Source organism: Natrix helvetica (genome assembly GCF_964273705.1).
Source record: "Natrix helvetica genome assembly, chromosome: 2".
NCBI classification, from domain to species: domain Eukaryota; kingdom Metazoa; phylum Chordata; class Lepidosauria; order Squamata; family Natricidae; genus Natrix; species Natrix helvetica.
This window is the reverse complement of record NC_138552.1, coordinates 266962675-266988630: the sequence shown is the minus strand read 5'-3', so window position 1 is coordinate 266988630 and position 25956 is coordinate 266962675. Positions and strand designations below refer to the sequence as shown.

At 41.6% G+C, this 25956-nt stretch overlaps 1 protein-coding gene across 1 annotated transcript in view; it reads right to left on the bottom strand.

The window, feature by feature from the left end:
• The window catches only part of INTS9 (integrator complex subunit 9), a 90150-nt gene that overhangs the window by 43402 nt on the left and 20792 nt on the right, over positions 1–25956 (bottom strand). Inside the window, exons 5-8 of the mRNA XM_081943781.1 lie at positions 18736–18875; positions 15978–16064; positions 7334–7454; positions 5381–5515 (exon numbers count right to left, since the gene is read on the bottom strand). Coding sequence (XP_081799907.1) covers positions 5381–5515; positions 7334–7454; positions 15978–16064; positions 18736–18875 — 483 coding nt within the window. The remainder of the gene's footprint in view (positions 1–5380; positions 5516–7333; positions 7455–15977; positions 16065–18735; positions 18876–25956) is intronic.

Genomic DNA, 25956 nt, shown 5'->3' with positions numbered 1-25956 from the left:
TATTCTGTGATCACATACAGGGAAGTTGGCAGTAGCAGTTTTAGTTTTGATTCTGTTCCTAATCGTTCCCAACACAGATGCTTTTTTTTGCAGCAGATGTTTTATTGTTTTTTTCCTTCCACATCTTACAAACATTACATCAACATTGTTATGTCATCACACCTGTACATCTCAACCTTATTTTGCTTCTATATTTATATGCATTTATCTACAGTTCTATACATTTCTCTATTGTTTCTCGGCTGAATTAATTTTATTCCTGTTTTGCAACCATTTGTACCAATTATCCCACATTTCATAATATTCAGACTCTTCTTTGTCCTTTAATTTTAGTGTCAACTTGTCCATTTCTGCACAATCCAAAATTTTCTGAATCACAAATTCATAGATGCTTTTTTTGACGCAACAGGCACCAGACATGGGGTCAATTTGGTCACCGCAACCTTAAGAAATCCTCCAGTACAGTCGCTACCAGCTCATAAAACTTCCACAGCATGTAAAGTTGGGATATTTTCTTGTTTCAACCTCAAAGTGATGTTTATTTTAATACAGGTAGTCCTCAACTTACAACAGTTCATTTAGTGACCATTCAATATTACAACATCACTGAAACAAGTAGCATCTCCATGATCATGTGATTTATATTCGGATGCTTGACAACTGACTCACATTCATGACAGCTGCAATGCCCTGGAAACATGTGCTCTCCTTTTGCAATCTTCTGACAAGCAAAGTCAATGAGGAAATCAGATTAGTAACACCCATGTTACTAATTTAACAACTGCAGTGATTCACTTAATAAATGTGGCAAGAAAAGTCATAAAATGGGGCAAAACTCGCTTAACAAATTCCTCACTTAGCAACATAAATTTTGGGCTCCATTGCAGTCGTAAGTTGAGAACTACCTGTATATGCATTTGTTTCAATTCATGTCTCTGAATTCTTTTCATTTTACAAGTTGCCTTGAATGCTCAAACTGAACAGCACGGTCAGATATAACAAAGCTGCTTACATTACCAGCATTTCCCAATTGTAAGGTAAAGCTCAACCAATTCTCTGCTCAATGCAAGGCTCAAGAACAGAATTCCTGACAGACCACTACTTACCCTCTCTGTCCTTGCCTCCAAATGAAAGAAATCCTCTGCATATATTGGCTCTGGCCTAGGCTTCCCAAGAGCATGAAGCAACCTCCTGGTCCCAACAAAAACCCATTTTATTAATTTACTGTGAATTCTGCTCATTCACATCCAGCAAAGTCTTTCAAGGAACAATTTAGTCATAGACCTTATCTGGCGTAGAGAGCTGCCAGGCCGATATCTGCAAAACTTGGCAAGGAGTCTCAGAGAGTCACAAACCAATTAAGCAAACTAATTGTGTCCTGCAAACTCCACTCCCCTTTCGCTGCTCCTTTATTTCCTCTGGGAGGGCCATTCATCGTCCACCTGTGGCCTTACTTCCAATTTGACTCCTGTTCTTTAGCTGTTCCCTTTGTCTGGCAACTCTGTGCATGCACACACTGGCAACAGGCTCCAGCTGTTGGTCTGCCTCACTGATGTCTGACTCTGAAGGCAACTGATAACTGGCATACAGCTCTGGCCCCCACTCTGCCTCCGACACAGAGCCCTCATCAGAGCCTTCCCCCGATTCCAGGACTGGCCCATGTTCCTCCCCAATCTGTCCGAATCTGCTGCCAGCTCCACTGGCGGTCCACAACAATATTTTTCAAATGGTCTCTTCTGCTGCCAGACATATTTTTAGAGTTTTTCTAAAACGTTGAGTGAAAATTTGCCTGCCTGCAATTTATTTAGAATTGATAAGCTAACCTTGTAATTGCTTTGAGTTTAAAAAGACTTTAAAATCATTTCCCAAGGTTTCTTATTCAGATGCTAATATCAGGAAAATGTCATGTGTTCTTGTTGTAAAAGATCAGCCACTGTACATTTGAACTCTTGGATGGATGCTATTTTAGTTTGGTATGGCCTAGACCAGTGTTTTCAAACAAGGCAACTGTCAGGCCTGCAGTGGTTCCTTTCAGAATCTTTGGCCTGCCACACTCTCTCCTTCTTTTTATTTATTATGCTGTTTCATTAGTGGGAATTGGTAAAGGGAATAATAAACAGAATTGTAGAATGTGCTGTTGTCAAAATAGAACATTCCTTTCTAGAAGCCCAAGGTCATCTTTTGCCTCAGCACCTCAGCGGAACTAGATGGGTGGAGATGCCAGCGTGGCAGAGGAAGATTGGACCATGTGATGAACTTGTGGGTGTGGGGGCAAGATCTTGAACTTTCAACTGGGTGGAAACCCCAGGAAGTTCAGATTTGGGTTTGCAACAGATGTACCAACATGTCTCTATTAATAAATTGGAACTTTTTGAAGAGATTTGCCTTGAACTCTGATTTAGTTTTGGATGATATTTGGAATGCTGACAGCAACTTTAAGATGTATGGATTTCAGCTCCCAGAATTCTCCAATCAGATAGTGGGGAATTCTGGGAGTTGAAGTCTACACATCTTAAAGTTGTCAAGTTCGAAAAACACTGGTTTAGAATTTTATATACCTTATTCCTAAGTATTTGCTTTGCTTCTTCAGACACTCCTCCTAAGAATATTAGTTAAGACAGGTATATTTACTTTATATTTTTATTCTACAATGAAGACAGAAGCAAAGAATTAATTCACATTCTTTGCTAGCCTATTTTTCTTTTAAATACTACATCTTGCCAACTGCTTATTTGTGACATTCTGAAATAAATGTTTGCCAGTTGGTCTTAACATTATTAATATCACACTTCTCAACACCACACACCTGCCTCATTGTCTCACAGCATGTTTACATTCCTTTTAGTACTTCTTGTCTGGGAATAATTCTGTTTTCTGAACATTTTTTTCCCCCAAAAAACTTTCCTGAAACTACCTGTTAACTATACTTAATGTCTTTTCTGGCCTGCAGAACATTTTAAATTGAATTTATAGTGTCACAATTTTAAACAATTCTTAAGTAATCTAGGAGGACATGGTGGCTCAGTGGCTAAAACGCTAAGCTTGTCAATCAGAAAGGGCGGCAGTTTGGTGGTTCAAATCCCTAGTGCCATGTAATGGAGTGAGCTCCGGTTACTTGTCCCAGCTTCTGCCAACCTAGCAGTTCGAAAGCATGTAAAAATGCAAGTAGAACGATAGGAACCACCTTTGGTGGGAAGGTAACAGCGTTCCATGCGCCTTCGTCGTTTAGTCATGCCGGCCACATGACCAAGGAGATTACTTCCTAGTAATCTAGGAAGACTTTGCTTTCTTTTTCTTTCCCCGTTTTAGCAATCCATCTTTGCAGAAGTTCCTCTTTTGAAATAAAACAAGGCTATGTTGGACAGATTTTCTTTTTCATAACTTTAAATAAGGAGCATTCTCCATTAGAATGTGAAAGGAGAGTACTTATAATTGGATTTTCTTGATGTAAATGCATAAGGAGCAAATACATCTTATTGATGATTCCTTAAGTGGAATTTAGTGTATAGGTCATATTTGGCACATCCTGGCAAGGCATTCATTCTCCTTTGCCACAACTCTTGTTAAGCCTACTAGAGGGGTTATGATTTTAACATTTGATCCATCTGATATTTGAATGAGGTGTTTATATACAAAAAGAGAGGGGGCTCTCAATTTCTAGGAAAAAGCAAAGGCTTTATATATTGTATATATCAAAGCAGGTGCACCTGCTATATTGTACAGTACATAAAAACTTTCACACCTTATTCAGGCCATATGGCCCTTTCATAATCAATGGATTAGAAGGATACTTAAAATGATAGCAAGGAGTTGCTCCTTTCATTCTTTGTTCAACCAAAGAGCTTCCTTTGCTGAATAGATACATAACTTCACGATATGTGTGCAGGCTCGGATTGCAATTGGAGTTCCCTTTGTAGAGTAGGACTTCCTTGTCTTCCTTTTTTCCCCCTTCCTACTTCAGATCTCTACACTTCATTAGAAACTCATGCAGGTGATTGTGGATTCTTGGGAATTATGTGTTCAGGGTGCTGATGGCTGTAGTCCAAGAAAGAGGCAGCATAAATTCTGCATAAATCCATGCAGAAATAAAAATGGCTTAGGCTTCTGTAAAGTTTGGCACCCAAATGTACATATTCTCTCTCTCTCTCCCCCTCCCTCCTCCCATCTCTCTCTTTCTCTCTCTCTCTCTCTCTCTCTCACACACACACACACCTCCATCAACTGAACCCTGATTTAGGATGTTCAAAGGGTATCATGTGTGATAACCCTTATATAACAATCAAATAAGATAGGAGGGTGACATGATCCAAGGACAGCCAACAGGATTGGGTCAGTCTGGATCCAGGGTCCTCATATCTAACTCTTGCAACCACTTGTGTAGGCTCTTAGCCTGATTGAACAAAACAAGGGGCTACAGTGAGGGTTAAAAATGAAACTGATGGAATCCAGGGCTGAACCCATGAAAATAAGGATATGGAACCCACCACTCTCCTTTATAACAGCTTTCTCTGTAAAATAAAATAAAATACAGTAATTTTAAAAATACAATTATAAAAATCAGGTGGGGCAGGAAGGTGTCCATGAGCATGATGGAGCCTTGGCTGCTAAGCTGGGTTGGTGCCAAAAGTAAGTTTAGGTGATGACAGAACCAGGTATGTTTACAGACAGTAGAACTGTATTCAGGTAAGAACTCTGGAACACATGACTTATCTTCCTCCAATCTCCAGATAGGTATCCCCAATAATCAATGGTGAAATGGAAGGAATCAAAGAATGGGGTTAGATCCTTGCAGCAATGTCAACCCCAAGCATGATGAGCTTTTTCAATCCATGTAGACCAGGGGTGTCCAAACTTGGGAACTTTAAGACTTGTGGACTTCAACTCCCAGAATTCCCCAGCCAGCATGGCTGGCTGGGGAATTGGACACCCCTGATGTAGACTATTGCCCCATGGGTAGGAAAATAGGGAAACAATCAATACAACAAACAATGCAAACTCAAGATAAATCGCTCCAAACACGGTTGCAGAAAATACGACTTCAGCAACAGAGTGGTCAACGCCTGGAATGCTCTATCTGACTTCATTGTTACAGCCTCAAACCCCTACAGCTTCAACCTCAAACTGTCTACTGTGGACCTCCCTCCATTCCTAAGAGATCCCTAATGGGGGTGTGAGTAAGTGCACCAGCATGCCTACCATCCCAGTCCTAACAACCCCATATATTTGTATTCATTTCCTTTGTTCATGTCCATGTTCATACTTATACCCGTTATCTTTTACTTGTTTGACAAACTAATAAATAAATAAATATGCCTACTATTTAAATCCAATCAATGAAAAAGGGGGAATGTCACCACCAAACCCTGCAAAGATGTGCTACCTGTGGATGTGTTGTAAGGAGTGAGGATCCTGAGACATAGGAAACCTTCTCATAATGTGACTGGATGATCCAATTGGAGCTGCCCAGGGCATATCCAGAACTGAGAGGGGAGACTTGTACTGCACCAAAAAGCTCCTGTAGGAGGAAAGGACAAGAAAACAATTCAATTCTGAATGAAAGTATCCCAGAAAATAAATCTCCACACGTGCTGTTCTTATGGGGAGTTGTAGTCTTAGCTCATTGAGCTGATCTCCATGTTTGAAGGCAATACATCCACGGTAAACAAATGGTGAATAACCAAGAATTGGAGAATGCTTAGGAACTATGATCTGCTTCTGGTTTTCCCAGATAGTTTTGTTGGGGTGTAGTGAGAACAGGATTTTGGACTTAAATCTCCTTGCATCTATAATTGACTGTATTTAAAGCTGTTTTCTCCTTCTTTCTACAATTAATTCAATGTTCTGGTTTTTCTTTGAAAACATTTCTCTTCTCACCCAAGAAGCTTCTTCAGCTCAGAGAATGGAAGGATTTATACCCCTTGCAGACAGCTGGCCATTTGCATTCTTTTAGCGAGTCGCTGAGGCCACCTTGTCAGAATATTCATGACTAGCAGAGATAGGGTAACAAGGTCAGCCAATGAATAGGCATAGCAACCGATCAGCCAATGGGAGCTGAAACAAATTGGAGCCTGGGCGTGCTTTAGCCCTGCAGCTCTGTGTGCTGTGCTGAGAATTGAAACTGAAACTAGTCTGTGCTAAGAACGAAACTGGTCTGCTGCTCTGATCTGAAACTGAAGAACCACTCGTTGGTATTCTATATTTTTCATCTGTTATTATGCATATAAAGAAGTTAATGAATCCAGCTGAATCAGTTATCTCTGTGTGCTTTCTGGATTTGATTTTTCTGCAACAAACTCTGACACACCTGGAGTCCTTAAGAGTCACCCAAGTAGTGCAAATGGGTGTGGAGCCTTCTTGGAACTGTTAAAAGGACTGTGTTGTAGACTTCCATTCCCCACCATCCAGTCAGAGCTGAAGAAGCTTCTTGGAGGAGAAGTGAAATGTCTTCAAAGAAAAACCAGAAAGTCCAGTTGCCTCTTGAAAAAAGCATCTGTCAGGCCTGCAGAGGTTCCTTTAAGAATCTTTGGCCTGCCACACTTTCTTATAATTTCCTATGTGTTTTATTAGTGTAGTAGTTGGGAGGGGGGAATAACAAAGAGTAGGATTATGGAATGTATTGTTGTGATTTTTCCTAGAAGCTCAAGGTCATCTTTTGTCTCCGCACCTCAACACCTGACCGGAAGCAGAGGGATGTAGATGCCAGCATGGAAGATGATGATTGGAACATGTGATGAATTATGGGGTGTGGGGATAGATATGAACTTTCAACTGGGTGAACCCACAGGATGTACATTAGAATTGAAATTTCATAGCACAATGCCAACATGCCTGTATTATTAAATTGGAACTTGTTCTGGACTCTGATTAACTTTTGCATGGTATTTGGAACGCTGACAGCATCTTTGGGACAACCATGACCTGGATGACTGAGAATCTCCATAGACAATTCAATGTTCAGATTTAAGACAGTGACATGGCAATTATTTTTTTTGAAAGGAACACAGAAAAACAAACACAAACGTGAAAAGCATCAGCAAAAAATTATAACCAAAGTTCTTTTAAAAGACTATACAAATAGAACATCTATGGCTGGCATCCACAGGGACACACGAGAATGGATACACATACGCATAGCTGATGTGGAATTGCTTCCCAGATAAACCTGGAAGCTTTGGACAGGAAGAAGGAATCTATGGACGTGGCAGATTTTTATTTCATTCAGATTTTAATACAGACAATAGATAACTACCCTATGATAAAATGGATACAGAAGGAAAGAAGACAGCTACAGATTTCCTCCCCAAATCCTTTTTTTTTAAAAAGAGAAACTCACAATTTTCTGGGAATATCCCACCAGCTGGATCTTACTGAGTGCAGAGTTAACTTCCTGCATGTTGTAGCATCTTCTCCATGTTGCAACTTCGACAGCATCTTTCAGTGGTGCAGGAAGCATCCTGGAAGAGAGGCACATTTAGAGGACAAAGACCTACCAAATTCTGGACTCGTCTTCCAGAAAACGATATCACAAGGGGGGAAAAAGAACAGGATGAAGAAGAGCCCTTTAACAAGCCGCTTGTGCCATTTTACATCTAATGAAAGGAGGTGAGAGTCCAGCCCGGAGATGGTTAATCTTGTTGTCGTCACGTGCCGACAACATGTACCTGCGCGTGCAACCATAAGGCAATGCCTGTGCGCCCCACCTCCACGCATGCGTGCATGCCCATGTGTGCCCCACCCCCTGCATGTGTAGGTGCGACCCCATGCACTCACCCATCCCTTGCGCATGCTTGTGCCACCCCCCCATGCATGCACCCCACGCATGCAGATGTAATTCCCCCATGCGCCCTGCCCCCATGCAGAGGCCCAAAAACCAGCTGGCTGGCAGGTGGTGCACACGCATGTGCAGCTGAGCTGGGGCGAGGGCTCGTGTGCCTGCAGACAGGGCTCTGAGTGCCACCTGGGGCATGCGTGCCATAGGTTCGCCATCACGGGTCCAGCCTCTATTATCTCTCTAGCATGCTCTTATCTTTGAGGCATTCAAAGTTTAGCCAATGTTTTCGTCTCAATGCCCTGCAAGATGCAATTTCTTTATCACAGAGAGAAAGATTAGGGTTGATCCATGGTCCACAGCTGAAGTGGACTGGCACTGCCAAACCCCATCCTCCCCATACTATAAACCTCAAGTGATCATACTGAAACCAATCCAGTTTCTGTATCCTTCGTAACGTAGAGGACCCTCAATCTTGATTAGCCTACAGGTAATTTTTGTAATAAAATGGTTGGCTGCTGAGCTCTGTTCTTATGGCTATGTTTTTATTCTTTAAGCTTCCTGTCTGGCCTTTTGGAAATGGGGGTTCATGACTGGCCACGTGAATAGATAGATCGATCTGCTCTCTTTGACAGCTGCTCCACTCTCCAAAATCCTAATGGGCCCACCAGGAAGATTGGTGATTTCAGCGCTAACTGGCAGAAAAAACGTCAGTCACACCTAGTAGACATTTTACACAAAGAAACATGCCCCTGTTGGAGGTCTCGGTGCTTTCAACTGAGAATCTTTGAAACCTTTTACAGTAATTTTCTAGACAGACTAACTGGAATAGGATTTGGTGCGTTGCTTCCAGCCTTTCTCAAACCACGGCAGAAAATAGTGCTGGGAGACGTACAGTTCATTGCCTTGATCACTGGCTTGTTCTAAACTGTCCCCTTTGCTATGCCACATCTACCTGCCAGATGGTTTCTTTTTAGAGCATGGGTGTCAAACTCGATTTCATTGACGGCCGCATTAGGATTGTGTTTGACCATGGGGGGGGGAGCATGGCCAGCTCGACGTCACTTGTCTCGGGGGCACCTGTGGTAGCCAAGTGCTAAGGCAGGACTTCCCTCAGACACCCCTTCACTCTCATTATAATCTCCTTCCTTCTCTTCTTTTTCCTTCCCTCTTCCTTCTCCTTTCTTCTTCCTTCCCCTCTTTCCTTATTTTTCCTTCCTTGCTCTCTTCCCATCTTTTTCTTTTGTCTTTCCTCATTCTCTTTCTCCTTTCCCGTCCCTTGCTCAACTGCAAAAGGGGAAACATTTCTCCTTTTGTTTTGTTTTTAGTTTATTTTGCTAACCCTCTGCCAACGAAAACCAAGCCCTGGAGCGGCATGTGTGGTACCGCCGAGCTCAGTTTTCACTGGCAGAGGCACTGTGGGCCGGCCTTTTGCGGTTTCCACGGTGGCTCCACGGGCCAGATCAAAGAGCCCTGCGGGCCGGATTTGCGCCACGGGCCTTGAGTTTGACACCCCTGCTTTAGAGAAATAGAAAAGAGAGAATAGAGTAGTAGCATGCCCTTCTGTAACTGGGAGCCCTCCAACTTATCTGAGCCTGTAAACCCTCCAATTCCTGCCATTAGGAATTGTGGTCAAACTTATCTAGAAGGCAATGACATCCAGAAGACACCTGGAGGGGAACCATAGTTCTGTGAATTTTGTTATTATTATGACTATTTTGCTCCCTGGAAAAGCCAGTGCTTAAAAATACTGAGAAAGTGAGAGAGAAACATGCAAGAAACAGCAAATGACAGCATTTGTAGCCCATAAAAAGAATGGTTATCTCCTGGGACATAAATCTCTTGCCGTACTAGGAAACCAGGCAGGAATGCAGTGAAAGCTGCCAAAGAGTGGAAGAAGAATAGGGTCCTTATTTTGTATATTAAACAGATACTAAATCAAAAGCTCATTCCAGCTCATTTCCGGTGATTTATGGAAATTGGTCAAGTTTTGCCGATTTGCTTATTTAAAAGAACTTAATTTATTGGGTAAGCTGTTGGGTCAATGACCTTCTTCCTATAATTTAAGATACCAAAGGAAGCATTAATGATGGCTTATGCCTAGATTGCCTGTGCACATAGTATGCAAACTGCCATTCCTATATATCTCAACAGAAAGCAAGGAACATTTTGCTTTCTTCTGTTATTACCCTAATAACAGAAACTTAAGGAATAGAAAAACTTTTTCCAACACACAAAAAACATTATATCTAGCATTTTAAGTATAGCATTACAGATGGTTAGTGAAACACAGTAGCTCCTAAAGTCATCTGCTATTTACCGAGAAATCTGGATTATTTGTCATCTGGAGATTTGAATGAAGCTGTTTGCTGGTGGTGGGGTTATATAATTATAAATGCTGTGCTGATATCAACAGACTTAGCCACTTAATTCTTTCTTTCCTAATTCCAAAGGATTTATGAACAAGTTAAAAATGGAAGTCGCTGGGGGGATTCCAATGTTTATTTCCATCCACTGTGAAAATTGCTTCATGGACCTTATACTCCACTTTATGACTTTTGAATAACATTGATCCATAAGAGGCCGGTCATCTGGTTTGATGAAGGAGAGAACTGCTTTTGAAGTGACTTTCTAAGTTACTTCTTTGCCAGAGCACTGAGGGGATTTTAGTTTTAGTTTCATCTCAAGAAATAAGTGACATTGGATAATTGCATATGATTAAGTATTTTCACTGTACCCATTTTTAATGCCAATTTCAGTCATCTTTCAGGCAAGGATTTAAGATAGCGGCAGCTTTGGCCATGCTTTTAGTTGACCTGTGACAGAGTTGGGATGGTGGTAGGTATCAATCCTTGTGCTCCTTGAACTCTTGGCAGCTTTCGATACTGTCACTCACAGTATTGTTTTGAGCTGATTCTGTGGTTTGGGGGCATCGTTTTACAGTGGCGCTTTTCCTTTCTTTAGGGCTGACTCCAGTTAGTGTCGCTTGGAGAAAGAGATTTATTCTTTTCTTTGCCAGAAATACAGGATCTGAGAGCTCCATTTCTCTCTACACACTAGAGCAGTGATGGCTAACCTTTTCCAGACCGAGTGCTCAAAGCGTGCACCTGAACCCCCAAAATGCAATGCACGTTCCCTCCGTGCATGCGCTCCCTTGTGCATGCCTCTCCTGCCCATGCGCACCAGGGCCCCTGCCCCCGCCACATGCGCTTACGCCCCTCCCATACAGATAGCCTCCTGCATGTGTGACAGAGACCCAAAGACCAGCTGGCCATCAGGAGGCACGCGCGCATGCGTGGCAGAGCTAAACTGGGATGACAGCTCGCATGCCATTAGAGACGGCACACGTGCCATAGGTTCACCATCATCACGGCACTAGAGTAAAGTGAGAGAACTCCAAATGAGATGGTCCCTTCAAGATAGGTGGTGGCAATGAGATTTCTGCGCACCATAGGCAGATATTTGCTAGGGGATTAAGCAAGATCCAATGACTCAGTAAAAGATGCAGGGTAATCTGTGCCAAGATTCATGTCATAGACATTCAATAGCTTTGAAACTGAGAAGTATCTGCTCACTTTTGATATAAAAGTTTGTTCTTGCCTGGGAATTGCTGAGTCTTGCCTCACCAAGTACTCTGCTCTAATTTCGTCACCTCAACAGTATTCTTGGCTGAAATCTCACTGGAACTAGACTCCGGCATAGATTTGATGTGTTCTATTTGGTAAAATTAAGTCATATCCGGTTAAATGGAGGTTACACAGATCAAGACCTCGGACACCACATTGAAGGCTGCAGGATCTTTTCCTGAAGAGAGCTGGTGTTTCACCAAAGGATGATAACATCACAGAATAATATAATAAGGATTAATTATTTCTACTGACTCGGGTATTCTAATTTCTCAATTCCTGTTGGATATTGATTAGAATCTCCATGGTAATTTCTCAATTTTAGAATTATCTGAGGATAGAAACACATTGATGGGAGATCAACATCTTCAGTCCAGAAGGCACAGAAGATTATACTAAGAATTCTGTCTGAGTTATGGAAAGTCATTACTTGTTGTCATTCAGCTTTCTTTTTGTTGCTCTAGTTCAGATCCTAAGGAAATCTCTTTGGACACATCCAGTGTCCAGTATCCATTCCTTACTTTCCCTTTACTTGCCTTTCAAATGATCTAGGTGTCCCTTGCATGGAGGTAACAACAGCAATAGCACTTAGACTTATATACCACTCCATAGTGCACTCCACTGTTTACAGAGTCAGCATATTGCCCCCAGCAATCTGAGTCCTCGTTTTACCGACCTCGGAAGGATGGAAGGCTCAGTCAACTTTGAGCTGATAGGATTGAACTCCAGGCCATGGGCAAATTAGCCCGCAATACCGCATTCTAACCAGCGTGCCACCCGGGGTCTTCTTCCTGATGAACCTCTTTTTCCACTGATATAATTCCCCGTGTGAAGCTAGTCAAGTGGCCAATCCTGCACTTAGGTAAGATCCCAATGTGTCCCCTTTGGCTTTCCAACAAATCTCTCCAACATTTATAGAGAATGTGCCATTATTGAAGAAGGGGAATGGAAAGCATTACCTTTATTATAATCCATTATGACACCATTTGATTTACAAAGCCTCAGTGGGGTTTGATGTTGTCAGCAGTTGGCTCACGTTGCACAGAGTAATGGGGTGGAAACATAAACTATTCCGGTGCACTTAGTATATTTTTCTGCAAAGCATTTTCCCCCAAGAACTCCAAAGCTTATAGCTGTACCCAATAAAGATAGCAACTCAATTGTATGCAGCTTATTTAGGACTGAAGCAGCTAAACTGCACACCATCTTGCAATAATAAAGCAACACTCTTGACAGTTATGAGAGTCAGAGAGTGTGGCAGCCCAGCACAGTCACTACAGCTAACTGGGGGAAAAAAACAGTCATGTTAACGTTGTATTTTATAGACATCATTGCCCTCGGGAAAGAGGTTCTAGAATAGTCACAGACAGTAACACACTATAAGACTAAGCCTATTCATGGTTACCAGTGACGAAAACAGTTCTGAGAACAAGACTGCAGCGAAATTCCTATTGATTTATGGGCATTGCCATTGTTAAGTTTCTGAAGTCACTGGTGATATGTACAAGGTGCCATGTTCTCAGCAAAATGTTGAAGTCAATGTATACCAAGGGTACCAAACTCAAGGCCTGGGGGCTGAATCTGGCCATTGGGGTTCTTAGATCTGGCCCGCAAAGCCGCCCTGGAAATAGCAAACGACTGGCCCGCGGTGCCTCTGCCAGCGAAAATAGAGCCGGGGAGGGCTGCATGCGACCCTCCTGAGCTCTGTTTTCACTGGAAGAGGGTTGCAGGAGGCTGTCATAGCTGAAAACAAAGTTTGGGAGGGCTGCGGGCAGCTCCGTTTTTGCTGGCAGAGGGTTGCAGGAGGCCATAACAGCAGAAAACGGAGCTCCCACAGGCGCCCCGACACGAGTGACATTGAGCTGGCCACACCCACCCTGGCCACAACTATTCCAGCCCCCTGTGGTCAAATGCAAACCTGATGCGGCCCTCAATGAAATCAAGGTTGATATCCTTAATGTACGCCTAGTTCCACATGGCACCATTAAGCAGCACAGAACCAACACAAGGCATGCAAGAAAAGCTAAATGTGCCAATCAATCCTAATTCAAGGAATAACAATCTGATTCTGAGACGTTACACCAGTAGAAATCACACAAACAAAGGAATGTAGCTAGCAAGGCAGATTAGGCAGATTCAATTGATCTACCTGGCTGAAGAAGTGGAAAGGGTTGTTATAAGGTATATGAAGGGGGAGCTTCTGGTTTCAAACCCTCAATTTTTTCAGGGAGAAGGAAAGGGGAGGAGAGACATTTTAAAGACAGAATGCTGCTAATTCATATATATGTAAGCTACCGTTTAAACCATTTTTGGCCAAGCGTACACAGGATAAGTACACTTTTTGACGGAAAGCATTTTTTAAAAAAATTCAGAAAACAGCTTTTCTGAATAAGTGCTTGAGGAGGCGTCTAAAGAAAGTTATCTTTCAGCAGCCCAATCCCCAGCTGCACAGGGCTTTAGTTATCATTAGCTTTTTGAACAGCACTGAACTGGAATCTCATTAGGAATCAGTGGAACTGTTTTAACAAGGAACTTTCGTGCTACTTATAAAGAACCCTAATTAAGGTAGCTTGTAACATCCTTGACCGGATTAAAGTTTCTGAAGATAACCATACACAGTAATCCAAACATGAAGAAACTCAGTCACTAAGGCAGGGCAAAAATGACATGGCCAAGTACAGGTTGTCCTCAACCTTAGCCACGATTGAGCCCAAACTTTCTGTTGCTAAGTGAGAAATGTTTTGAGTGAACTTGGCCCCATTTTTACGACTTTTCAATACAATACAATACAATAATACAATACAATAGTAGAGTTGGAAGGGACCTTGGAGGTCTTCTAGTCCAACCCCCTGCCTAGGCAGGAAACCCTATACCGTTTCAGACAAATGGCTATCCAACATCTTCTTAAAGACTTCCAGTGTTGGGGCATTCACAACTTCTGGAGGCAAGCTCTTCCACTGATTAATTGTTCTAACTGTCAGGAAATTTCTCCTCAGTTCTAAGTTGCTTCTCTCCTTGATTAGTTTCCACCCATTGCTTCTTGTTCTACACTCAGGTGCCCTGGAGAATAGTTTGAGTCCCTCTTCTTTGTGGCAACCCCTGAGATATTGGATCACTGCTATCATGTCTCCCCTAGTCCTTCTTTCTCTTAAGCTAAACATACCCAGTTCCTGCAACCGTTCTTCATATGTTTTAGTCTCCAGTCCCCTAATCATCTTTGTTGCTCTTCTCTGCACTCTTTCTAGAGTCTCCACATCTTTTCTACATCGTGGTAACCAAAACTGGATGCAGTATTCCAAGTGTGGCCTTACCAAGACATTATAAAGTGGTATTAACTTTTCACGTGATCTTGATTCTATCCCTCTGTTGATGCAGCCTAGGACTGTGTTGGCTTTTTTGGCAGCTGCTGCACACTGCTGGCTCATATTTAAATGGTTGACCACTAGGACTCCAAGATCCCTTTCACAGTTACTACTGTTGAGCAAGATACCACCTATACTGTACCTGTGCATTCCGTTTTTGTTGCCTAAATTTTGTTGCCTTCCTACCACATTTGTTAAGCGAATCATTGCAATTGTTAAATGAGTAACACCAGTCAAGTGGAATCTGGCTTCGCCATTGACTTCGCTTGCCAGATGTTCGCAAAAGGGATCACATGACCCTGGGACACTGCAATGGTTATAAATGTGAGCCGGTTGCCAAGCATCCGAATGCAAATCATGTGACCCAAAGATTCCACCCTGAAAGGAACTCTAGAGACAATGGCGCTGAAGCTGACTGACAGCATATGAGGCATATGAGGGTCTTCTAACTAACCACATGACCCGAAACCCTTATTTTCTTGGCCCCAGCATATTGTTTTTTCGCTGAGGCAACATTTGAGGTAGCTTTCTTCAGCCCTTGCCTTTGCTGACCCTTCAGGCAACGGAGCAACGCCTTGTTTTATTCTAGATCTGCAGGGTAGCTGCTGATGTTCTGCACTTGTCAACTGCACTGGTAGAATCCGATCCCTTGCCTCAGTCACCTCAAACTGAAACACTCTCCCATAGCCTAATGGGACGCCGATGGCTCAGTGGCTAAGACGCTGAGCTTGTCGATCAGAAAGGTCAGCAGTCCAGCGTTTCGAATCCCTAGCGCCGCATAACGGAGTGAGCTCCCGTTACTTGTCCCAGCTTCTGCCAAAGTAGCAGTTCGAAAAAAATGCAAGTAGAAGAATAGGGACCATTTTGGTGGGAAGGTAACAGTGCTCCGTGCGCCTTTGGCGTTGAGTCATGCCAGTCACATGACAACCAAGACGTCTTTGGACACGCTGGCCCTTCGGCTTTGAAACAGAGATGAGCACCGCCCCCTAGAGCCAGAAACGACTAGCACACATGTGGGGGGAACCTTTACCTATAGCCTGGCAGAATTTCTTTGCTGTCTTGAGAAATCCTTTTTCAAATAAGCTTGCCTGATGATGGCCAAACCCACGAGGGCTGAGGATAGAATAAGGAAACGAACTATACATGAATTAATGAGCTCTCAGAGACACCTTTTTAAAAGATGAGGAAGAGGAAGATGTGAAAATGGCAGAGTGAACTTACCGTTGCACCTCCTTATTCTTCCACAAGGAGGCAGACTGAGCCTTTGGCACTCGCTCTATAAAGTTGACCAATTCCTCCATAAGAAGCCTGAAAACAGAAAAGGGAAGCTGAAGACCTCAAAATGAAAACACAGCCAGTTGAACTGACACACTAGAATAAGTTTCTGAGCATTTTTCCAAACAGCTGAATCGTACATGGTTTGATTTCTCAAATTGCACCAATTCTTCTTTGGAGAATGCTTCAAAGTGGATGAATATTTACCCTAATTCAAGGGTGTCCAAGCATGGCTGGCTGGGGAATTCTGGGAGTTGAAGTCCACAAGTCTTAAAGTTGCCAAGTTTGGACACCCCTGCCCTAATTGATGACCAAACACAAGACCAGCTGGGTGGTACTGCCGCAACAGAGGCAAATATGATTTCATGCTGCATGGCAATATTAATTCATTTAAAATAATTACGTTATCTCCCCCGGGTAAACTTTATCAGGTATTCCATTTCAGGTTTTCATAGCAGCTACACTGTGGCTTGTTTCATTAAACTTTGCTGCCATCACCCTGGCAGATTGGTTACAGAATTCGCGTCTTCTAGAAAAGGGAGCAGAGGCTGCCAGGAATAAGAGATCTCAGATGACCATTGAAGGGTCAGAGTCTAATTCTTTTACCTGTTTCCTCCATTGATTAAATTAAGTGGAATTACTCCCATGGAACCATTGATGGATGCCAAAGTTGATCTGACTGTCAAATCACTACCCAACCATCAACATTGTGACAGTACCAGTAAATTGCCCACTACAAAGCCCAGCTGTGAAAAATGATCCATCCTGAAACACTCTCTTAGAAGAGATGAACTGGTCAGAGTACCGTCAGAATACTAGCCATCAGCATTACTTATTATTGTTTTAATGTCGATTGGTTTTGTGCGTTGCAGCATGCTTGTTGCGCTATCCATTCAACTTTAATGCTTTAAAGTTAGCTCTTTGTTTTGCCATATCCCCAAATTCAAGTTTAGAATCAATAAGTTGTTGGTCTCTTTTTCTGAAGTGACTAGAAGTGACAGAGAACACAGGAAGCACCTGTTATTTTCTTCTCTTGAATCAACTAATTGCTGCATTTGCTCAATGATCAGATACGCATCTGGCTTGCACATATTCACTTTGTTACATGCAAAATTCTCTAACAGTAACAATACTAAAAGTTTGTAATTTACTATTGAAAGCAATTATCTCAGCTACAGTTCTTTGAGCTAAGAGAAGCAGTTACCCACTGAATCATGTGCCAGAGAGTATAGAATCATATACATCATTCTATGTATATACTATGTAAATATTGTGGTACTTAAAAAGTTCTATTCTTTATATTTTAATTTATTCCCATATATACAATTTGGCAGCAAATTTTGAAGAAGCTCGGGGTCACCCACAATTCTGATTGCCACATCTGCACTTCTTATAAAACATAATGTCTCTGATAATGTCCTAACTCAATTAGAACCGAAAGTAAAGAAGAAAGCATTTAGTAACCGCTTTAAAGCCCTTAATGATGGGTCCATTCTTGCAAAATCACAAGGCGTAACATTTCTACATCATTCTGTTTATGCCTGGCTTCATTTAGTGTCCTTTCTCTTGTACTAGATGTAGAGCTAAAAGGTGGGTGGTTTCAGAAGATGCCAAAGGTGGTGAACCACTTTGAAAATAAATCCTATGAAGAATGGCTGAAAGACTCTAGAATACTTAATATGCAGAAGTAAAATATCAGATTGGAAATACGACACAGATCCAATATCTAGAAGGCAGACTTCACAGGGCAAAACTAGCTTGAACAGTTAGATTAGAAGATACCAAAAGGTAGATTCTGGTTAAACATTACCAAAAAGGTGGGGGGGGGGGGAACCTGGTAAATATTCCCCCACTCTACTAGAGTTATTTGAGCATGGGGAAACTGAGCCTATGGATTTCGTATAAAGAATGGGACTCTAAGGCTTACAAGCCCATCTAAAGTTGTAAGATTTTATGATTCAAGCTCAGTGAGTGCTAGGCAGCCCTCCCTCTTGGACCCTTAAAGGTAAAGGTAAAGGTTCCTCTCACACATATGTGCTAGTCGTTCTCGAGTCTAGGGGAGGTGCTCATCTCTGTTTCAAAGCCGAAGACTTCTCGGTGGTCATGTGGTCAGCATGACTAAACGCCAAAGGCGCACGGAGCGCTGTTACCTTCCCACCAAAGGTGGTTCCTATTTTTCTAATTGCATTTTTACATGCTTTCAAACTGCTAGGTTAGCAGAAGCTGGGACAAGTAATGGGAGCTCACTCTGTTAAACAGCGCTAGGGATTCGAACCGCCGACTTTTCTGATCGACAAGCTCAGCATCTTAGCCACTGAGCCATCGCATCCCTAAATAATCCTTAGCGACTTGCAAAATTTTGGGACTGTCAAGTGATTTTTTATTCCTTCACAGTGGTAGGACCATAATCTTCATGGCTACCTTTCTTCAGTACTGCAACACTGATAGCACTCATAAAACTTTGCCAAATGTTCAAGTCCGGATTGATTTTCAACATTTGGGAAACAATGAGTTAAACACGTGCATATGCTTAAAAGTTTCAAAGACTTCTTTGGCTTATTTTCAACCCTGTTAAAAGTTCCTTAAGTTCATGAGAAGCAATCTTTCTCTGCTGTCCGTTAGCTTTTCTCTTCCCCTTTGCCACTTCTTTCAACCGTGGAAAAAAAGCAATTAGAGAACAAAGCATTGAGTGGAATTTTTTTACCTGCCAATCTGCACCGTTGGCTCAGTGGCATACACAGTTCCAGTGAACCCAGTGTGTTCTGTGATGTAAGGCAAGGCCATCATGCAGTGGTAATTGGAGATCAGGATCACATCCACTGTAGACAAGTCAATCAATTCCATCTGAAAATGTGACCCAGAAATCATTTGGAAAAATTGATTTTTAAACTTAGCCCTCTCCATGTTCCTTTCATGTATGTATATATTTATGTATGTTGTATTTGTACTGATAAATAAATAAAGGGAGACTAGTATAGATCTATTTCGAGCTAATTAGCTCTCATCAGCTAGCTATACCCTTACTGGGATTAGAACCCGGGCTGTATATATCTTAGGCAGGAGTCTTAGCCACTAAGCCACGGGTTCTCTTCCTTATCAGTTGAGCCAGGGAAATAGGTATGTATTTGTGTTACAACCCCTGGTATGACTAAATATGGGAGGATGGTCACACACACACACACAAAAAACAACAACAACACCTTGGATTAAAGAAATGTTGCCCACCATTCATCTGAGAATTCTAATACGGACAGAACATGTCTTCAGATTATTGTTAATTCCTGTTTATGTAACACACTTTTCTATATAAACAGTGACGAATTATCTGGTTCTTCACCTTAATTTTATTTATATATAGCTAAGATCTCCAATATGGTGTTTGAGGAGCCAGGGGGCCTCCATACTACCTCCCTTGTTGTCCAATGGGTTCTTGGCCCCACCTGACATTTTCATTAAAAAATATTAAAAACAGGAACTTGTCATTTTAGGAAGAAAACTGCTAATCTGCGTATCCTCTTTATTTCTACGAATGTCTCATAGCCACCAAAGAAAACAAAAGAAAAAAGGGATTTCTCTTATAGCAACTGAATAGCCACAAACGAAACATTGCCTTACTGAAGTCCATAGAACTAAAAAGCCTACATGTACAAATGTGTACAAAAGTAAAGACCTTGTAGTGCCATTTGGAAGATAAAGAAGGCATCAATTAGTGTCTCTTCAATGTCAAATTTCTAACTGAGGTAGCATAGGGACAGTGTTGAAAATGATTTTTTTTCCAGGGTGGTTATTAATTCCAACTTACCGGATGGTGGCGCTGATTGAAATACTCAGAAGAAATTACAACTTCTGTGTATCCTATTTTCCCTAAAATAAGACTCATAAAAAATAAGCCCTAGCATGATTTTTCAGGAGGCTCATAATATAAGCCCTACCCCAAAAATAAGACCCAGTTAAGATCTTCAACCAGACGGTTGCATTTAGTACTGTATGCCCTAGAAAACAAGACTTAACCAGAAAATAAGCCCCTTTTGGAACAAAAATTAGTACAAGACCCAGTCTTATTTTTGGGGAAACACGGTATTACCAGTGAAATTATTGGCTTTCTGAATAAGAATATGCTGAATAAAAGATATCCAGCCTACCTATCAATTGTTTAATTTTGTTAGCAGAAATTCTAATAGCATGGATAATCCATTTTCTGTAAAGTTTCAAAGTTGAATACTTTGAGTTTCCTTTGAGACCTTTGAAGGACATGCATGAATGGCCAAGGCAGAACAACCCAGGGCAAAAAGTAATTTTAATTTTAAAATTAGGTGGTAATTTACTTAAACATGGCACATGTTCATTTAATTAAGTACAGCAAATATGATAACTTCACGTACTTAGTAATTTCCACATTTATACGTGTATATATGTGTGTAAACATATATACCAGTCATTGTACACACGTTGTGCACTGGCAATAAAGGTTGAATTGAATTGAACAGTCACACACTTTTCTGAAGAGCACTGGAAATTTAGAGTCCATTCAGGTTTTATCTCAAAGTCTTAGAATTACCAAACATTAAAGCAGGGGTGTCCAAACTTGGGAACTTTAAGACTTGTGGACTTCAACTCCCAGAATTCCCCAGCCAGCCATGCTGGCTGGGGAATTCTGGGAGTTGAAGTCCACAAGTCTTAAAGTTCCCAAGTTTGGACACCCCTGCATTAGAGGTTTCACTCACATTAGAACTGGCCAGTGCTTTGGGATTCAAGGGGAAAAGGTGTTCTGGAGCAAGCTGGCTGGGGAATTCTGGGAGTTGAAGTCCGCCAGGCTTAAAGTTGCCATGGTTGGAGACCCCTGTTCTGGAGGGTATGGGGGTGGGTGGGAATGTAAGATCTCTCAGCAACTGCTTAAATCGAACACCCCTAAGATGAGTCTATTCAAGGAGTTCCTAACAGGTATAATAAGAATCCCCAAGCCACGTGTTCGGAAGAACCTTTTTGCCTAGAAATCTGAAATATTGTACCATCTTGGTATGCAGCAGACTTCCCCAAGCAGTGGCCTTCTACTTTGCCAGATTATAATTATTTTTTAAAAAAATATTCCACACTAAAGGAAAAGCAGGTCTACAGAAAATCCTCAGAAAACGAAGATGCAGCTGAAAGGCTGAACTTTCAGGCTCTAGTTATGTTCTATTCTCTGCAGCATCTGAAATTAATTCCTCTGTCTTCTTGTTGCTAGCTCTAAAACCTGTCCAATTTCAGCGTTGGAAATGAGCTTAATCGTTTTCAGACTATTCTGCAAGTACAGGAATAGAATCAGATAAAATGGATTTGCAAGGCTGAAGAAAAAGATTTTGCTTCCTGTAATAAGAAATATTTACAGGTATGGCTGGGACATTGGTGGACTCAATCTGGAGAATTTACCAGAAGCTTAACCTCTAACTCAGTTATTATGGAGCAACTAACAACATTCAATAGTCATCAAGCAGAAAAAAATCATCCGTACACAAATCTAAACTTATTGATTTGAAGTTAATGGTGGAGAAATCAATCAAATTGGCTGTTTAAAAACCAAATGTCTCCTAATAACTAATTACTGACCTGGGGGAGGGGGGGTTCCTTTTTGTGTTGAGATTAAAATTGCATCCATGGATGATTGTTAAAATTAATACAGTGCAGAATCATGAACTAGAATTGGAAAGATGTGCTAAAACAGGTATTAGAAAAGTTTCTCATAGAAAACAGTTGTTTGGTTCCCTTTAACTTAATGAGCTTGTGAAATCTGACACTATAATAAAACAATGGGCAGCAGTTTTAGCCTTGGGAAAAAATATTTAAGGTAAAGGTAAAGGTTCCCCTCGCACATATGTGCTAGTCATGCCCAACTCTAGGGAGTGGTGCTCATCTCCCTTTCAAAGCCGAAGAGCCAGTGCTGTCCGAAGACGTCTCCGTAGTCATGTGGCCGGCATGATTAAACGCCAAAGGTGAATGGAAAGCTGTTACCTTCCCACCAAAGGTGGCTCCTATTTTTTCTACCTGCATTTTTACATGCTTTCAAACTGCTAGGTTGGCAGAACTGGGATAAGTAACGGGAGCTCACTCTGGTACGCGGTGCTAGAGATTCGAACCGCCAAACTGCCGATCTTTCTGATCGACATGCTCAGCATCTTAGCCACTGAGCTACCATGTCTCTAGAAAAAATTTTTTAGATGCCATGATATGTCAATACTTACAAAGATTAGAACTGTGCAAGCTATAATATTCCCATGACATTCTATGCAAGCAAAAGTATGCAAGCAGGATAGGAAAACGCCTTTGAACTTTGATGTTGGAGAAGATTTCTGAGAATACCATGGCGTAACCAAGAAAACAAACTAATGGACCATCGGGAAAAAACCCCAATCTTTCTCACTTGAGGCACAAATAACCAGGTTCAAACTGTTCCGTTTCAGATACTTCATGTAAAGACTCAACTTTCTAGAAAAAGTTCTAATGCTTGGAAAGGTGAAAGAAAAGAGAAGAACAGAACCAGCAGCAAGAAGGGTGGACTCACTTATACTGGCAGTGAGTGCACAATTGGGGGGACTTGAAATAAAGCTTAGGGATAGATCGTCACAGAGAAAATCAATCTATCTGGTCACTAGGATTTGAAGAGGACTTGACGGCAAAATAATCAATCAAGCAATCAATCAAAAGGAAGGTCAAACAAGTTCATGAGCGAATAGCTTATTCCAATGGTTTTAGCTTATTACTTCAAAGGAATCTCCATACGCAGAATCACTATTTTAGAAGTGGGATAAACAGTAACAATAACAGTAATAATAATTTATTAAATCTATATACCTCCAGGTGACTCAGGGCAGCTTACAGTTATTAAATACCCATCTCTTTTCCTGCTTATGAATTTATGAAACACCCAGCAAGTTTCTAGGTGAAGATAAACCTGATCTTAACCTGATCCATCAAAGCAATTTCAACACTATTAATCACTGGGGTGCAGAGATATCTTCAGCTTGGAGGCAAAATATCTGCCAGGTGTCCCACTCTAAAAAATAACGGGGGAGGCTGGGACTATCATTAACTTTGTTTTTATTTCATTTACATTTTGATGTAATTAAAATAAATCTTTCTTACTAAATAAAGTTAACAAAAATAAACCAGATTGCTCTCCAGATATCTTCTATTAATTTAAAATTGTTAAAAACTACAGGTTTGGTAATAGCTTCCAGAGGTTTCTGATGGCTATACTCAAATCTTTTAACAGCTTCAATTTGCCACTGGGCTTTCTGATTGTGTAATCCTGCCATAAAAGGGATTGACAAATGGAATAGACTGAAACAAATTTATATTTAAGGGGGGTGGAGGGGGAAGAGTTGAAAAAGTTCATTAGAACAAAATCAATTTATTTTTTACTTCAAAACTTCCATCTGACATAGAGAGATTTCTTCCATTTGGTAATCTCACCCAAAACGACACGCATATCCTTAATCAGAGTCCCACTGAGTGCTCACTATCTTGCAGATTTTAACTCCTCCTTTCCTGGATACCCTGGTCATCCTTGATGCCCAGAAGAAGACATTAGCCAGAAATAAACAGAGGTCCATGAATTGCCCTATATCACTTAGGGGATATAGGGCAATTCATGGATACATATTGTAACTCATCAGACTTTGAAAGAAAATAATGTGGAAGAACAATCAAAAAGCAATTTCTATATCTATATGTATATAGCCCAAGTTTGAATCCCAGCAAGGGTATGGTTAGCTGATGAGAGCTAAATACCGTATTTTTCGCCCTATAAGACGCTCCGGAATATAAGACGCACCCAATTTTAAAGGAGGAAAATCTAGAAAAAAAAGATTCTGAACCAAATACTATAGTAAAATATTTTATATCAACTGTATAAAGTTAACAGCAGTTTAAGAACAATTTTATGTCAACCATGTAACACAGGGGTGTCCAAACTTTTTTCAAAGAGGGCCAGATTGGATGAAGTGAACATGCTGGAGGGCCGAACATTCTTTGAACAATAACAATTAAATGCAAATGAATTATTTTATGCCAAGTTAATTGCAAATGGCATACTTTTCATTTCATAACATTAAGATCAACTGACAGCTGAGTTTTCACAATGTATCCATCTTTTCCCTGAAGACTCGTGTTTAGTACATTCAGATGCTTTCTTTCCTCTTTCCCTCTTACTTGTCTATCCTTCCTTCCACCCTCCCTTCCAGTTCCCTCCTTCCTCTTTCCTCCTGCCTGCCTGCCTTCTTTCCCTCCTGCTTATCTATGCTTCCTTCCTTCCTTGCACCTCCCTCCCTTCTGCCTGCCTGCCTTCTTTCCCCTTTCCCTATCCTCCTATCTTTCCTTTCTCCCTCCCTCCTTCCCTGCATCCCTTCCAGTTCCATCCTTCCCTCCTTCCTTCTGCCTCCTTCCTGCCTGCTTGCCTTCTTTCCTCTTTCCCTCCAGCGTGTCTGCTTTTCTTTCCTTCCTTCCACCTCCCTTCTGCCCTCCTGCTTTCTTTCCTCTTTCCCTCTTACTTGTCTATCCTCACTCCCTCCTCCCCTCCTTCCCTGCCTTGCATGGCCCCAGCCCTTCAGCCGGTGGCTCATCTAAAACTTTTAACTTCCCAATCTAGCGTTCTCCACCCACCCACCCCCAATCCGCCCGGATCTGTCATGCAGCAAAGAGATACAGTATCTGGGCGCAATAGCAGCAATAGCAATAAGCAGATCCGGAGAGATTTGGGGTTGGGGGTGGAGAACGCTAGATGGGACACAATCAAACTTGATTCAAAGGCTTTGGCTCCTGAGATTGGTGCGCTGCCATCCAAAATGCTGGTACCACGATCGCTGCAGCGCCCGCTTTACCTGCCGCTTCTCGGGCGGTTCCAGGCAGCAGAGATCGTAGTAATAGCATTTTGGATGGCAGCGCACCGATCTCAGGAGCCAAAGCCTTGAGGCACCTTTCGTTTGCAGGAGGAGGGCAGCTTAAAGCAGCGCCCCAGCAATGTGAGGAGCCGCTGCCACCGCCACCACCGCCTAAGCCCTCTCGGGAGCCCAGCCGAGCAGGAGCTCTGAAAGCGAAACCTCTCTCCTTTCCAGCCATCACGATCTCTGCAGCCCCCTCTTTGCCTGCCCCATTTTCAGATGACCCAGTGGCTACATTCGGCTTACAAGACGCACTCAGATTTTTACCCTCTTTTTTGGAGTAAAAAAGTGCGTCTTATAAGGCGAAAAATACGGTAGCTTGAAATAGATCTATACTAGTCTCCCTTCATTTCTTTATCAGCAAAAATGAAACACATATACATCTATATACACATACATACCCAGTATATTACTACTTTTGGAGGCAAGCAACATTATACAAAGTGTGATACAAATGTTAATTAAGGAAAGGGTATTAACAATTCAATTAGGTGCATCTACCGTACTAGAGTATTACTAATTTCAGTGGGACTCACTCATAACTAATGAAGTTATAATTACAGCCTAGGCATATGAATTTACTCTATACTAAAGGAACCACTGGGGTGTTAAATAATGGCAGGAGTTCTCTAGGGTCTTAGAATGGAAAAAATATTTCCCTTAAAAAAATAACATGATAAAAAGGTAAACCTTTTTTATCAGGTAATACAAGAATTGAAACAGGGAGCTTTTGCAGAAAAAAGCAGGCATTTCTTTCTTTGAACTCTAACTCTTTGCTACTAGTTGAGTAGATAAAAACAACCATATGAACCTGAATTCCACAACTGAACTTTATAATACAGATTCTAATAAGTTCTAATAAGAATAATGAATTGGTCTGTCTCATAGGGCTGCTGAAAGACTTTGAGCTCTTTTGAAAATTAGGATATAAACATATTGGGACTAATTATTTTATTATATTAGAAACTGTATGGGCAGATCCATAAGCCGACTTCAAATGGGGAAAGAAG